This window comes from Vicugna pacos, chromosome 4, assembly GCF_048564905.1.
Source record: "Vicugna pacos chromosome 4, VicPac4, whole genome shotgun sequence".
NCBI lineage: Eukaryota > Metazoa > Chordata > Mammalia > Artiodactyla > Camelidae > Vicugna > Vicugna pacos.
In genome coordinates this window covers 31,706,677-31,721,196 of record NC_132990.1, presented here as the reverse complement: position 1 = coordinate 31,721,196, position 14,520 = coordinate 31,706,677, and the positions used below count along the sequence as shown (strand labels likewise).

At 35.1% G+C, this 14,520-nt stretch overlaps 1 protein-coding gene across 3 annotated transcripts in view; it reads right to left on the bottom strand.

The window, feature by feature from the left end:
• The window catches only part of BRD10 (bromodomain containing 10), an 84,781-nt gene that overhangs the window by 57,596 nt on the left and 12,665 nt on the right, over window positions 1–14,520 (bottom strand). For 2 of the 3 annotated variants that reach the window (XM_006208150.4, XM_072959476.1), the window contains exon 2: window positions 4,775–4,975. The exons of the other annotated variant lie outside the window; for it this stretch is intronic. In XM_006208150.4, coding sequence (XP_006208212.2) covers window positions 4,775–4,975 — 201 coding nt within the window. The remainder of the gene's footprint in view (window positions 1–4,774; window positions 4,976–14,520) is intronic. 3 annotated transcript variants of the gene reach the window in all.

Sequence of the window (14,520 nt, the reverse complement as noted above, 5' to 3'; positions counted from 1 at the left end):
ACATTAAAGACATGCAAAACAATGCAATGTATTATCTATGAATAAATAGATAAGAAATGACCTTTTTGTGGTCATGATGGACTAACTGAACAAAACTTACCTTCTTCCCACTATAAACAATTACAAAACTGAACAAAAAACATGAAACAAATGTTTTTAAACACTGAATATCAAACAGTGCAGGCCTGTGATCCCTAAGAAGCAAAAACAAATGAGGTAGTTCCTTCAATGAATCAATTTTTCAACAAAAAGCAATTAATTCCCAGGCTACAAGTACAGAGAAGGAAAATCCAAACGGTCCAGTGGAGTCGAGGTGAAGAGATGAAAATCAGCATTAGGGGAGAATGAGGCACCTAGAAGTTGTGAGATAATTCCAAAAAGAAGGAAACTATGAACAAAAGAGCTTCAGAAATGTACACAAGTGTTCCCCTTGAAACTCTGCTGAGTACTAGCTTGTGCAGAGTAAAGATCTACAAAAATCTGACAAGAATGATCAGGAAATTGTAAGCTCTGAGAGCTTATACACGATGGGGACACCAGCTAAAGTGAAGAGTCCTCAGTCATCACTTGGGGGCATTTGGTGGATACCCCAGAGAAGTTATGCCTTAGTAGTAGGGCTGAACTGGAGTGAAAGTTATTCTAGATCAACTCGGTAAGAGCTTAAAACCTGGACTTTAAAAGGACCATCAAACTGATCCACAAGGAACTTAACTTCCTACCAGAACAAAGTTCAATCCTCTTTTAGGAAGGTAAATAAAAATCCAGATATTCAGCAGGGTAACGACCACAATGTCCAATTTCCATTTTAAAAATTACTGAACATGTCAAAAAACAGAAAAAGGTTATAACTCAGGAGAAAAATCAGTCAGTAGAATGACTTAGAAAAGACATAGATGATGGAGCTAGCCAATAAGGACATTAAAACATGAACATAATGATGGAAAATGAAGATACTAAAAAAGGAAATGTAACTTATAGAGTTGAAAAAAATACAATTTCCGAAATAAAAAGCTCCCTGGATTAGACACTGTATTAAAAATAATTAGCAAATTTGAAAAGTTACCACAGAAAGAAGCTTGAAAGTCTATAGATCAGAGAAGCAAAATTAACCCTAAGCAAAATAATGAACAGATACATACATAAACTCAATCCCACACCAAAGAGGCACATTACAATAAAATCGCTGAAAACCAGTAACAAAGATAAAATCTTAAAAGTGGTTAAAGAAATAAGACACATTATGTATAAAGGACAAAGACAAAGAGGACAGCTGACTTTTCTTCAAAAACTATGTATGGTAGCAAATGTCATGCTTAAAGTACTGATAGGAAAAAAAACTGTCAATCTAGAATCATACACACACACACACACACACACACACACACAGAGTCAGCCTTTGGGATCTGTAGGTTCTAAAATCTGTGGATATGAAGGGCCTTCAAGTATAAGGTGAAATAAAAACTTATTCAGACCAAAAAACGAAAAGCTCAGTATTCATCATTGGCACACCTACGTTATGAGAAATGAATGCAGTTCTTCAAGCAGCAGAAAAATGACACCAGATGGCATCATGGGTCAATACAAAGGAAGGCAGAACGCTGGAGAGGGTAAATATATGGATAACTATAAGATATTTTTCCTCCTTCATTCTTAAATTTCTTCCAAAGATAACTAGTTAAAGGATATACAATAACAGTGTATTGGGGTTTATAACTCATGTAGCAGTAAAATGTATGACAACAGCAAAAGGATTGGAAGAGGTAAAGAGAAGTATACTGTGAAGCGTAACATTTGAAGTTAACTGTGATATGATAAGCACGTCTTGTAAACCCTAGAGAAACCACTAAAAAAAAAAAAAAGAAAAAAAGATGCACATCTTATAAGCCAATATGGAGATAAAATGTATTATTAAAAAAAATGTAAGAAATATTATCAGGAACCAAAATGAACACTTCTAAGAAAGAAGTCAATCCATCAAAAAAACCCTCTAAGAATCATAAATATGTACATATCCAATAGCAGAGTTTCAAACTACCTGAGGCAAACTCTTTCAGAACTCAAAGCAGAAACAGACAAAAGGTGACTATATTAAAATCAATCGTATTTCTATATATTAGCAACAAAATATAATTGAACTTTTAAATATTTACAACTGCATCAAAAACATGAAATATGTGGAAAATGTATACAACGAAAACTACAAAATACTGCTGAGAGAATTTAAACAATTACCCAGAAATTGATAACTTCCATGTAATCTTAATCAAAGTTCCCACAGGTTTTTTTTTGTAGAATTTACAATATGATTCCAAAATTATAAAGAAATGCAAACATCCTAGTATAGCCTAACAATTTTGAAACAAAACAAAACAGAACACAAAGGTGGAAGGCGCATACCACCAAATTTCAAGGCTTATTATACAGCTATAGTCATCAAGTCAACATAGTATTAGCTTAAGGACACACCTATAGATACATGGAACACAACAGAATGTCCAGAAAGACTCACAAATGTATGTTCAACAGATTTTCAACAAAGATGCAAATGTAACTTAGGAATCCAAGAATGGTTTTATCAAACAATTATACTTGAACTGATTATCCGCATAGAAGAAACATAAACCTTCATCCTTACTTCAAACAACCATACACAAAAATTAACTTCAAATGGATCACAGATTCAACCATAAAAAACAAAACTTAGAAATTTCCAGAGCAAAAAAAAGGGGGGAAAAAAAAACTTTATAAGCTTGAGTAAACTAAGATTTCTTAGGTCACAAAAGGCACAAAAGTTGAACTTCGGTTAAAATTTTCCCTTTCTCATTAACATTGAAAATGAAAGGAAGGCCACAGACTAGGAGAAAATATTTGCAATGCATATATATCTAACAAAGGACTTGTATCCAAAATATATGAAAGAATTCTTAAAATTCAGTAATAAAATGCATGGGAATGATTAAGTCAGGTTAGTGGTTTCTTCTGGGGACAGAGGAAAAATAAAGGAAATATAGTATTGATGCTTAATTTCTTTAAAAATTCCTAGGTAGTAAGTACTTAGGCCTTTATTAGAATTTTATTTATTCTTTGCTCCATGTTTAAAATATTTCTAATTGAAAAAGAGAAAGTTAGCACTGTACCCAAAGAGAAAGGTTAATTCATATTAAATTATCATAGTCCCTAGACATTCGATGGCGGAATTTCCCCTATGTCTTATTCACCTATGGTTGTTTAATGTTAAGCACAGGACACATAAATATATTTAAAATTGGAGGAAAGAAAAAGATTCAATCATATTTCTAGCTTCCTACTGGCTATTCCTACTTATGTGCTTAAATGTTTCCTCATCACTTCAAACAACTTATTAAAAACTGGAGTTCACTGATGTTTCTCCACACCATGGACCTAAGCTCTTTTACTTTCTTTGCTAGCTCCATCATTTTTAAGTCACAAGGACAGCATACTGCTTAGGAGCAAAAGCTCTATAACCAAACTGCCTGGGTTCAAATCTTAACCTTACCACTGAAAAACTGCCTGGCCTTGGGCAAGTTACTTAAATTCTCTGTGCCTCAGGACAAATGTTGAATACAAATAAGGTGGTTAGAGCTAAACCTGGCAAACAGTCATGCTCAATGAATGTTAACCATTCTTTTTTTTTTTTAATCTTCTTATTTCTATTATTACAACTACTTCCTTTGTTCCCCCATATCAAAGAAGGTACTAAGTCTTGTTGATTGTTCCCAGGACATTATGACATTCTTCCTACTTCGGGTCACCAGTAGTGGAAGTCTAGACTACTACATACAGCTTTCTACAAGCCTTCCTTTTCTTCAATTTCTATTTCAATCTATTATACACTACTGTCAGATTAATCTTTACTCTGCCATAAAATCCCTTTTCCTATAGCAGAAGTAGTTCTATGAGGTTCTCCACAAGGAAAAAAGTATTTCACAGTGGGTTCCCAATTAACCACTACTATAAAAAATGTTGTGGTACAAAGTCTCAAGGTTGAATTTTAATCCTACAAATATCAAAGCAGGCTAAATTTATCACTAAATAAGAGGAGCAACAATATGTTATAAATTTCCCTTGAATAGCATTAGTAGTTCCCTATTACCTCAGCAATCATGCCTAACAGAGTTTGAGATTTGATTTAGTATAAAAATCGCCAGTCTTTTTTGAGTAATCACTTACCTCTGGGTCCTAGTCTCTTTTGTTATTAGAAAAACTTATAGAAGTATCATCAACCTCTATGCTCCTAGACCCTACAAGTATAACACTGAGCATAGCATTCTTTCCTGGTGGGTCCAGAGTAAGCACAGTTATCCAGGAAATTAATATCAATGAAGGATCTGGCAGACATGAACTTGTATGTCATTTGAACCACATAATCTCTGGAGTTTCTCCTAATTTTAAAGGTCTTTGATTCTATTTTAAAGCTATACAAATCTATATAAAATTCTTCTAATTTAAAAGTTATAATTCATTTGAGGATACTTCCAGAAATCTAGAAAGCGTCCTGAAATCTTTTATAAAAATTATTTTTGTATAAATTCAAAGTAATTTGGTTCAAAAATTTAAAACTGTATTTTAAAATAAATTTTATTGTGATATTTCAGTATTAACTCATACTTTGGTGAGAACGCATTTTGGAACACTACTGAAATGGGCCCAGAAGTTTGAAATGGCCAAAAAAAAGTTACACAGCTAATCTTTGAAATGTAGTTTCTGAAAATTTGAACAACATGAAACTTAACTTTTTTTTTTTAACAGTTACCTTTTTTCTTCTTTTGCTCTCAGCTGTTCTTCCTGTCTCAAAACTTGAACCATTATAGATTCAAAAACTCCACTTGTCAAGCCTGCCAAACTTCGCGGTGTTGACCGACGCCTTGTTGAAGTACATGCAGTTCCCTTCTCATCCTCCAATCCATAATAGCCTCTAGATGTAACTGCTATCGTTGTCTTTTCTCTCAAGTGCCTTGGAGAAGAATAAGTCAATTCACAGGTCAAATCTTCTGGGTAAGCAATAAACCCCCTTTACTAGCATCTTAAGAAGAATCCTTTTTGCTAACTACATAAAAGGTATTTAGTTAAACCTTGCTTAGCTATGTTCCAGATTTTTATCCTCCCTACATAATTTCTAATTTTCCTCACTCATGTCATAAAATCAGTCTGAATGAGAGTCTTTTCCCTACATTAAAAATATACACAAAACTGAAGCACTAAAATTATTAAAGATGTCTTTAATGAAAAAATTTTTATTCTTTGCAAAATTAAACGTAGCTTATCTTTACATCTCTTCATATATTTCATACTACTTATTATTAGTATGGGAAAGTATACATAATACAAAAATCTTCTGGGAGAAAAAAATTTATGGTATATAAGCAACCTGAAGAAATCATAAACAAAGGAGCAACTACAGTATATAAGTATACATTTAGAAACCTTCTGACTAAACTATAAAACTAGGAATCTAGATTTCCTCTTCAACCTCACCACAAATGTCTCCCTACCCTATAATATTTTATTAATATACTAAGATACTAATCTAATGATTAAAGATAATGATGAAAAAGTTTCTTAGCAGTTTGCTTAATTATCCATGAATTGCCTTCATGAATCTGAAATAATTAAAACCATTTATACTGAAAAAAGAAACACACATTAATCCTGTAAAATTTTAAGTCTAGACTAAAAACTGACTTCTGAATTTATATGCATTAACTGTAAATCTATATGAGTTAATTATGAAAAGCGTCAGGTAAAATATATGGTGTTTCATCTCTGTAAAATCTCCCAGAGCCTATGAGGTTTTGTACATGTTGTTTCTACAATGCAAAATCAAGTCAACACTTGAAGTAAGCATTCAATATGCTGGTTAAGAGTCTATATAAATTAAAAGTTGATCCTGTAGTCATATTTTCCTGCTTTCCTATAGGAGTTCTTTTGGCTAAATAGGCTAAAGGTTCACCAAAATATAAACATTTATGGCATAAACTATAATCAAACTCCTGTCCATCTCGGACTATGTTCATGGTGGTTTATTGCTCTAAGTTAGAATGACTTTATAACAATCTTAGTCTCAGGCTATCTAGGACCCATGAATGGTATGACTGCAAGGTTCTACTGAACTGTGGCAGTATCATATGGGTTTCTGTTTGCTTGTTTGTTAGAAGGAGATTACATTTTAACTAATTCAGCTTTAGGCAGGTCATGAAGGTTTAAACTGATTTTCCAGTAATGCTGAAGAATTTGAGCTTATCTATCCATATGTTTCAGGCTGTGATTCTTTTATGCAGAATAGTATATATCTGTATGATAGCTAATTGGTCTGGGAGTGAGGAATGTGGGCCTAAGGAAAATAAAATGGCAATAAAAGATACTGAATGGGTATACCTGGGTTCCTTTTAAGTGCTTACACTGGAGAACTAACTAGTTATGTAATTTTAATTATTTCCTCATCAGTACTAATGGAAAAGAACATTAATGGATAATATTACACTGAAACATGATGACATCTCAGAGGTCACAATGTATGCAGAGCATTAGGGATAAGGAGAGTTGAGGAAAGTTTTAAGTCATATGGCTAAACTGTTATGTAAACAAGTCAGAAACTAAATTTTATCCTTTAACTTTACTCTTATTAGAGAAGATAAGTTAGAAACCACTTTTTAAAAGAGTATTTTCTCAGAACAAAGATCAAAGAGAAAGTAATATCCTTTATTACTCATCAAAAATAAGAATATAAGCTCTGATATTTATCATTTGTAATTAAAATACAAAAAAGAAAATGTTTCTTTCATATCAAGATGTGTAAAGATCAAAACGACACAGTACTCAGTATTGGAGAGTGTCTTTAAGGAAAAAAAAAGTTTTTTTTTTTTTTGGCCAGGGCCACCTCACAGATAGTGGAGTCACTTGCTCAGAAAGTAAGAACAGGCTTAGAAAAACAAAACAACAAACCAAAAGTTCAGTTTTGAACATGCTAAAATCTGAGACAGCTAACTTTTATTCAACATAGTATTGGAAGTTCTAGAGACAGGAATCAGACAAGAAAAATAAAAGGAATCCAAATTGAAAAAGAAGTAAAACTGTTACTGTTTGCAGATGACATGATACTAAACACAGAAAATCCTAAAGACACCCCTCCAAAACTACTAAAACTCATCAATAAATTCAGTAAAGTTGTAGGATACAAAATTAATATACAGAAATCTGCTGAGTTTCTACACACTAATAATGAGCTATCAGAAAGAGAAATTTTTAAAAAATTCCATTTACCACACAGCAAAAAGAATAAAATACCTAGGAATAGATCTAAGGACGTAAAATACCTGTACCCAGAAAGTTATAAGACACTAGTGAAAGAAACTAAAAATAACACAAACAGATGGAAAGATAATCCGTGTACATGAACTGGAAGAATTAATATTGTTAAAATAAGCATACTACATACGTCAATTTACAGATTCAATACAACCCCTATCAAAACACCAAAAGTGTTTTTCCAGAACTAGAATAAATAATTCTAAAATCTGTATGGAAACACAAAAGACACCAAATAGTCAAAGCAATCTTGAGAAAGAAGAACAGAGCTGGAGGTATCAGGCTCCCTGACTTCAAACTACACTAAGAAACTACAATAATCGAAACAGTATGATAGTAGCACAAAAAGACACATGGATCAATGGAACAGAACAGAGAGCCCAGAAATAAATCCACACACTAATGGTCAACTAATCTACGATAAGAGTATACAACAGGAAAAAGACAGTCTCTTCAATAAGTGGTGCTGGTAAAACTGGACAGCTTACATGTAAAATAATGAAATTAACATACTTTCTTATATCATATACTAAAATAAACTCAAAATGGATTAAAGACCCAAATGTAAGATGGGAAACCATAAAAATCCTAGAAGAAAACATAGGCAGAGGACTCTTTGACATAAATCATACCAGTAAGTTTTTGATATTTCCTGTTCAGTATTTCCTTTCCTAAGGCAAAGGAAACAAAAGCAAAAAATTTTAAATTGTACCTAACTAAACTTAAAAGCTTTTGCCCAGCAAAGGAAACCATCAATAAAATGAAAAGACAACCTACTGAATGGGAGAAAACATCTGTAAATGTTATGACTGACAAGGGTTTACTATTCAAAATATATAAACAGCTTATACAACTCAGTATCCAAAAAACAAACAACTAGAAGACCTGAAGAGACGTTTTTCCAGAGAAGACATACAGATGGCCAACAGTCACATGAAAAGATGCTCTACATTGCTAATCATCATAGAAATGCAAATCAAAACCACATTAAGACATCATCTTATTCCTGTCAAAATGGCCATTATCAAAAAGACCAGACAACAAGTGCTGGCAAGGATATGGAGAAAAGGGAACCCTTGTACATTGATGGTGGGAATGTAAATTGGTGCAGTCACTGTACAAAATACTATAGAGGTTCCTCAAAAAACTAAAAATGGAACTAGCATATGCTCCATAATTCCACTCCAGGGTATAAATCTGAAGAAAACAAAAACACTAATTTGAAAAGTTACATGCTTCTGAGTGTTCCTAGCAGGATTTATAATTATTTACAATAGTTAAGATATGGAACTAACCTAAGTATCCATCAATAGATGAATGGATAAAGATGTGGTATGTATGTATGTATGTGTGTGTGTGTGTGCACATATATGCACATATACATCCACACACAATGCAATGCTACTCAGCCATAAAAAAGAAAGGAATTTTGCCATTTTCAACAAAATGGATGGACTTGGAGGGTATTATGTTTAGTGAAATAAGTCAGAGAGGGAAAGACAAATACTGTATGATATCACTTATTTGTGGAATCTAAAACAACAACAACAAATGAATGACTATAACAAAACAAAACCAGATTCACAGATATAGAGAACAATGAAATGTCTACCAGTGGGGAGAGGCAAAGATAGGGGTAGAAGATAAAGAGGTTCAAATTATAATGTATAAAATAAATAAGCTGCAAGGATGTATTGCACAGCACAGGGAAAATAGCTAATATTTTAAAATAATTTTATAATCTACAAAAATTTTGAATCATATTGTATACCTGAAACTAATATAATATTGTAAATCAACTATACCTCAATTTAAAAAAAACGGTAAAGCTTCACATAAACAGAAAAAAAACCTGAAACACCTAATTGAATATAAGAAACTAGTAACAGCAGTAGCCTCTTAACAGTACGGGACCAGGCAACAGGAGAGAAGAAAACAATTTTTATTGTAATACTTCTTGTAATGTTTAATTTTTGCCAAGATGTACACATTATTTTTTAATTAATAAACTATTAATAAAACAATCACTAGTCACTGGGGTGCTAAGCAAAGTCCATGTACACTATAATTACACTTCAATTATTTCCTTTAGATTTTCACAACAGTTATATTTTACATACATAATTAGTAATGATTTATATTGCAAGTGCATCCTGTTGATCCTATACCACAAGTATCTAAATGCTCCCTCTGCCTTGGACTCTTTAATGATTCATTCCTCCCTAGCCTCTCTCTCAGGTAGAAAGTCTCATTTCTCTCAATCCCTACAGCTCCTGCTCATAAGCAGCACAGCACAGTGATTAAGCACCTGCGGCTCTGGAGCCAGTCTGGATTCAAATTCAGGTTCTGTCACTAACTAGTTTGGGCAAATTAGTCTTTCTTGTTTCTTCATTTGTAAAACAAGTTATATAAATCATTAATTACTTGAAGAGATGTCGTGGGGATTAAATAATTTAATACAGATAAAGCTTTTCCAAAAGTGACCGAGTGGCACATAACAATTACTAAAATTATGATAAATAAAATGTAATTTCAAAACTTCTGCTGGGCCTTTGTGTATTAAAGGCAGCCAAGGCAGGTTGCCTCTACTCCTTACTCTAGATTGGTAAATTAATCAAAAGTACTGTTGAAAAGGACAATCATAAAGTAATAAAAACGTTAGGAACTAGCTAACTTGTGTGATTACAAACATTTAAAAATATTTTTAAGGTATATTCTTAAGTTTCACAAACCATGCCATGACTGATGACTTTAACCTACTTCTTAATGAATTAGTCTATTTTTCTTAGGGTTTGTTTTTTTTTCAAATGAAAGCATAGTCAGTTTACAATGTTGTGTCAATTTTTGGTGTAAACCATATTTTTGTCATACATATACATACATATATTTGTTTTCATATTCTTTTTCATTATAGGCTACTACAAGATAATGAATAGAGTTCCCTGTGCTATACAGTATAAACTTGTTGTTTATCTATTTTATATATAGTAGTTAGCATCTACAAATCCCAAACTCTCAATTTAACCCTCCACACTCCCCTTTCCACCCTAGTAACTGTTAAGTTTGTTTTCTATATATGTGAGTCTGTTTCTATTTTTAAATAAGTTCATTTGCATCTTTTTTTTAGATTTCACATATAAGTGGTATCATATGGTATTTTTCTTTCTCTTTCTGGCTTATTTCACTTAGAAGGACAGTCTTCAGGTCCACCCATGTTGCACCGAATGGCATTATTTTATTTATTTATTTTTATGGCTGAGTAGTATTCCATTGCATGTATGTATATGTGTGTGTGTATACCACAACTTCTTTATTTAGTTATCTGTCAATGTTAGGCTAATTTTTAGTGAAAGTGGTCTGTCATTTTTTGTTGGTAGCCAAACAAACCAAAACATAACTAATTCACATGGCAAAAAATAAAATTCCTAGGTAAAAACCCCACAGGGTCAAACAAAACAAAGCAAAACAAAACACAAAACCCTCACTACAAGGTCCCACTGTTGTTATCCTGTTAGTGTATAGTCACATATGTAATAATATTTACAGGTAACAATCAAGGAACAGGTAAAATCAAATCTAGTAAGTGATAAGCAAGATATAAAATTACACATGGCACTGAGAAGCAAGATGGCAGAGTAGAAAGATGCTTGTAGCTCACCCTCTCCCACAAATACACCAAAACTCACATCTACAGACCCACTAAGCCAGCTAGAGCACCTGCAGAACTCCGAAAGAACATCACCCTCTTCGAAAGACAAAGACTCCAAAAATCTGGTAGGAGAAAAGGAAAAAAGAAAGAAGAAAAAGCAAAAGAGTGTGGGATGGGTCCCACGGGGAGAGAGTGGCAAAGGAGGACTAGCACTCGTTCGCTGGGTCTCCCCTTCTCCAACGGAGAGGCCAGAGGGACAGAGGGGGAGCCTCTGAGGCTCAGATATGCCCCAAGCACCCCTTGACCAACAGAACTAAGTTAAACGGGCACAAAGGGTCCCCGCGACATCCAGCCTGAGACACAAGCCGGCAGCTGGGAGCTGGACAGGCTGCCTGAGCCGGGCAAAGGACTGGGGCAGCTGCACTTGGGCAGCCCTGGGGGACTGCATGGCGCTGCATGCCGTGGCTGGGAGGGGATATGGAGCAGAACAACCTCAGTCCCCCATAAATTGTGAAAAAAGCAAAGCAACACGGCTGGTGTGTCATGGGGGGGGGGGGGGGCGCCATAGCCATTGTCTCCTCAGACCTGCAGTGCCATTACTGGAACTTCTCTGAGAAGAGAGGCAGGGCACAGCCACAGCCGCCATATCCTCCTGTGCACAGCACCTGGGCAGGGGCAGGGGCAGGGCTGAGACCTGAATCCACAATCAGGGGCTCCACAACCTCCTAGGCAGGACTGAGACTTGTTTACAGCCTGAGACTGATAGGGTCTTTCTGCCCTGGCACCTCGGAGAACTCACACTGCCAAGACAGACAAGGAGTTGAGATTTGGCAGAGCAGAGGCAGGGCTGTTCCATGGTCTTCCCTGAGCCCGCCTACAGAGCACGGACTGGAGGAGGAACGGGCAGCTGCACAGAGCAGCGGAGTGACCGGTGCCAGGAGAGGGCAGGCGGCCACCCACCTTCCTGGCAGGAACGCAGCACCTGACCACAGTGCTGTGAGGGGACGTGATCTGCCCACCTGCCTTGCCCCAGTGCAGTATCTGACTGCCACATCGGGAGGGGGAGTGACCTGCCAGCCCACTGGTGCCAGAGAGATATGAACAATATGAAGAAGCAGAGGAACCACCCCCAATTAAAAGATCAAGAGAAATCCCCTGGAAGCATGATCAAGGAAATAGACATTGATGGCCTACTACATCAAGATTTCAAAAAAGGAGTGATCAAAGTACTGAAGGAACTAAAAGAAATAGTGTTTAGAGATATAAAATATGTCAAAAATGAAATAGAAGCTATAAAGAAGAACCAAGTAGAATCAGTAAGCTCATTTGCTGAGATGAGAGTGATCTAAAGGCTGTACAAAGCAGGCTAGATAATGCAGAGGAACGAATAGGTGACCTAGAAGACAGGACAACAGAAAGCACTCAATCAGAACAGCTGAGAGAAAAACAATGAAAACATTATAAGGGAGCTATGGGATAATACAAAGCATGCCAATCTATGCATAATAGGGGTTCCAGAAGGGGAAGAAAGATCAAAGAGGATTGAAAAGGTATTTAAAGAAATCATGGGTGAAAACTTCCAAAACCTAAAGAAGGAATCAGATATCCAAGTACAGGAAGCTCAGAGGGTCCCAAAGAGGAAGAACCCAAATAGACCCACACCAAGACATATCATAATCAAGATGGCCAGAGTCAAGGATAAAGTAATGATCCTAAGGGCAGCAAGAGAAAAACAGAGTGAGTTACAAGGGAACCCCCATAGGCTCTCAGCTGATTTCTCTACACAAACACTACAGGTCAGAAGGGAGTGGCAAGATATATTCAAAGTCCTGAATGAAAAAAAGATGCAGCCTAGGATACTCTATTCATCAAGGCTATCCTTTAGAATAGAAGGAGAGATAAAGAACTTCACAGAGAAGCAAAAACTAAAGAGTTTAGCAACACTAAACCCATGTTAAAAGAAATACTGACATGTCTACTCTAAATAGAAAAGAAACAGGATGCTACAAAAATGAGAAACTCATAACTGGAAAGGTGATAACTACCATGAATTCCAAATAGAATAAACACAAAATTGTAAAAGAAGACATCTAAGTCATTAAGAGTGGGAGAGGGAAGCAAGGAAAGCCACTGTGGAAAACAGTATGGAGACTTCTCAAAAGACTAGGAATAGACTTACCATATGACCCAGGAATCCCACTCCTGGGCATATATCCAGAAAGAACCATATTTCATAATGACACCTGCACCTCAATGTTCATAGCAGCACTATTTACAACAGCCAAGACATGGAAACAGCCTCAATGTCCATCAATAGATGACTGGATAAAGAAGATGTGGTATATTTATACAATGGAATACTATTCAGCCACAAAAACCAACAACATAACACCATTTGCAGCAACATGGATGTCCCTGGAGAATGTCACTCTAAGTGAAGTAACTAGAAAGAGAAAGAAAAATACCATATGAGATCACTCATATGTGGAAGCTGAAAAAAAAAACATAAATACAAAATAGAAACAGACTCATAGACATAGAATACGAACTTGTGGTTGCCAAGGGGCTGGGGGGTGGGAGGGGACAGACTGGGATTTTAAAATGTAGAATGGATAAACAAGATTATACTGTATAGCACAGGGAAATATATACAAGATCTTGTGGTAGCTCCCAGTGGAAAAAAAATGTGACAATGAATAGATGTATGTTCATGTATAACTGAAAAATTGTGCTCTACACTGGAATTTGACACAACATTGTAAAATGATTATTACTCAATAAAAAATGTTCAAAAAAAACTACATATGGCAAATCCAGTTAAAGAAACAAAACAACTAAGTCCAACTTAAATGATTTAATTATTTAGATCCGGTATACTATCTAAATTATTTGGCAAAAAAAGTTCTGTCTTTCTCTTTTCTCTAGCATTATTCTAAGATTTTTGCTTAATATAAAACACAACTTTTCAGATACATTTCTATATAAATCTTTCACCAAATCTGTTGCCTAAGAGAAGCAAAATCAAATACAAAATTAAAATTAAGGCAAGCGGAAAATTAAGGGATGGGAAAAGATCAAATAGATGTTAGTCTTCTCTTCTAATTCATTTCATATGTGTCCCTTGTAATTCTCTAACTTAAAAGCTTTTAATTTAATAACTCACTAATATGGAATATCAAACTCTTCATCAGCAGAGCATATTAGGCCCTCTATGGGCTGGCACCATCATCTGGCCCCTCCAGTCACAGCTGTCATTACTTTTCTATATATAACTAGCACTCAAGCCAAAACAAACTACTGATCATTCCTTAGCTGTATACAGTGGCTTTTTCCCCTTCGCACTTTTGAATGTGCTATTCTTGTTGCCTGGAATGACCCCTACATGAACTTAGTTTATCAGCTCCTATCTTCCCATATTCATCTTTGAATCCTTCTACAGTGTCTATCAAATAATAAGCATTGTTGAATACAAGGAACAGTACCTGTCTTACTACATTAGTCATGTACTACCTCCTATCACATGATTTTAAATACTGGATCCATAC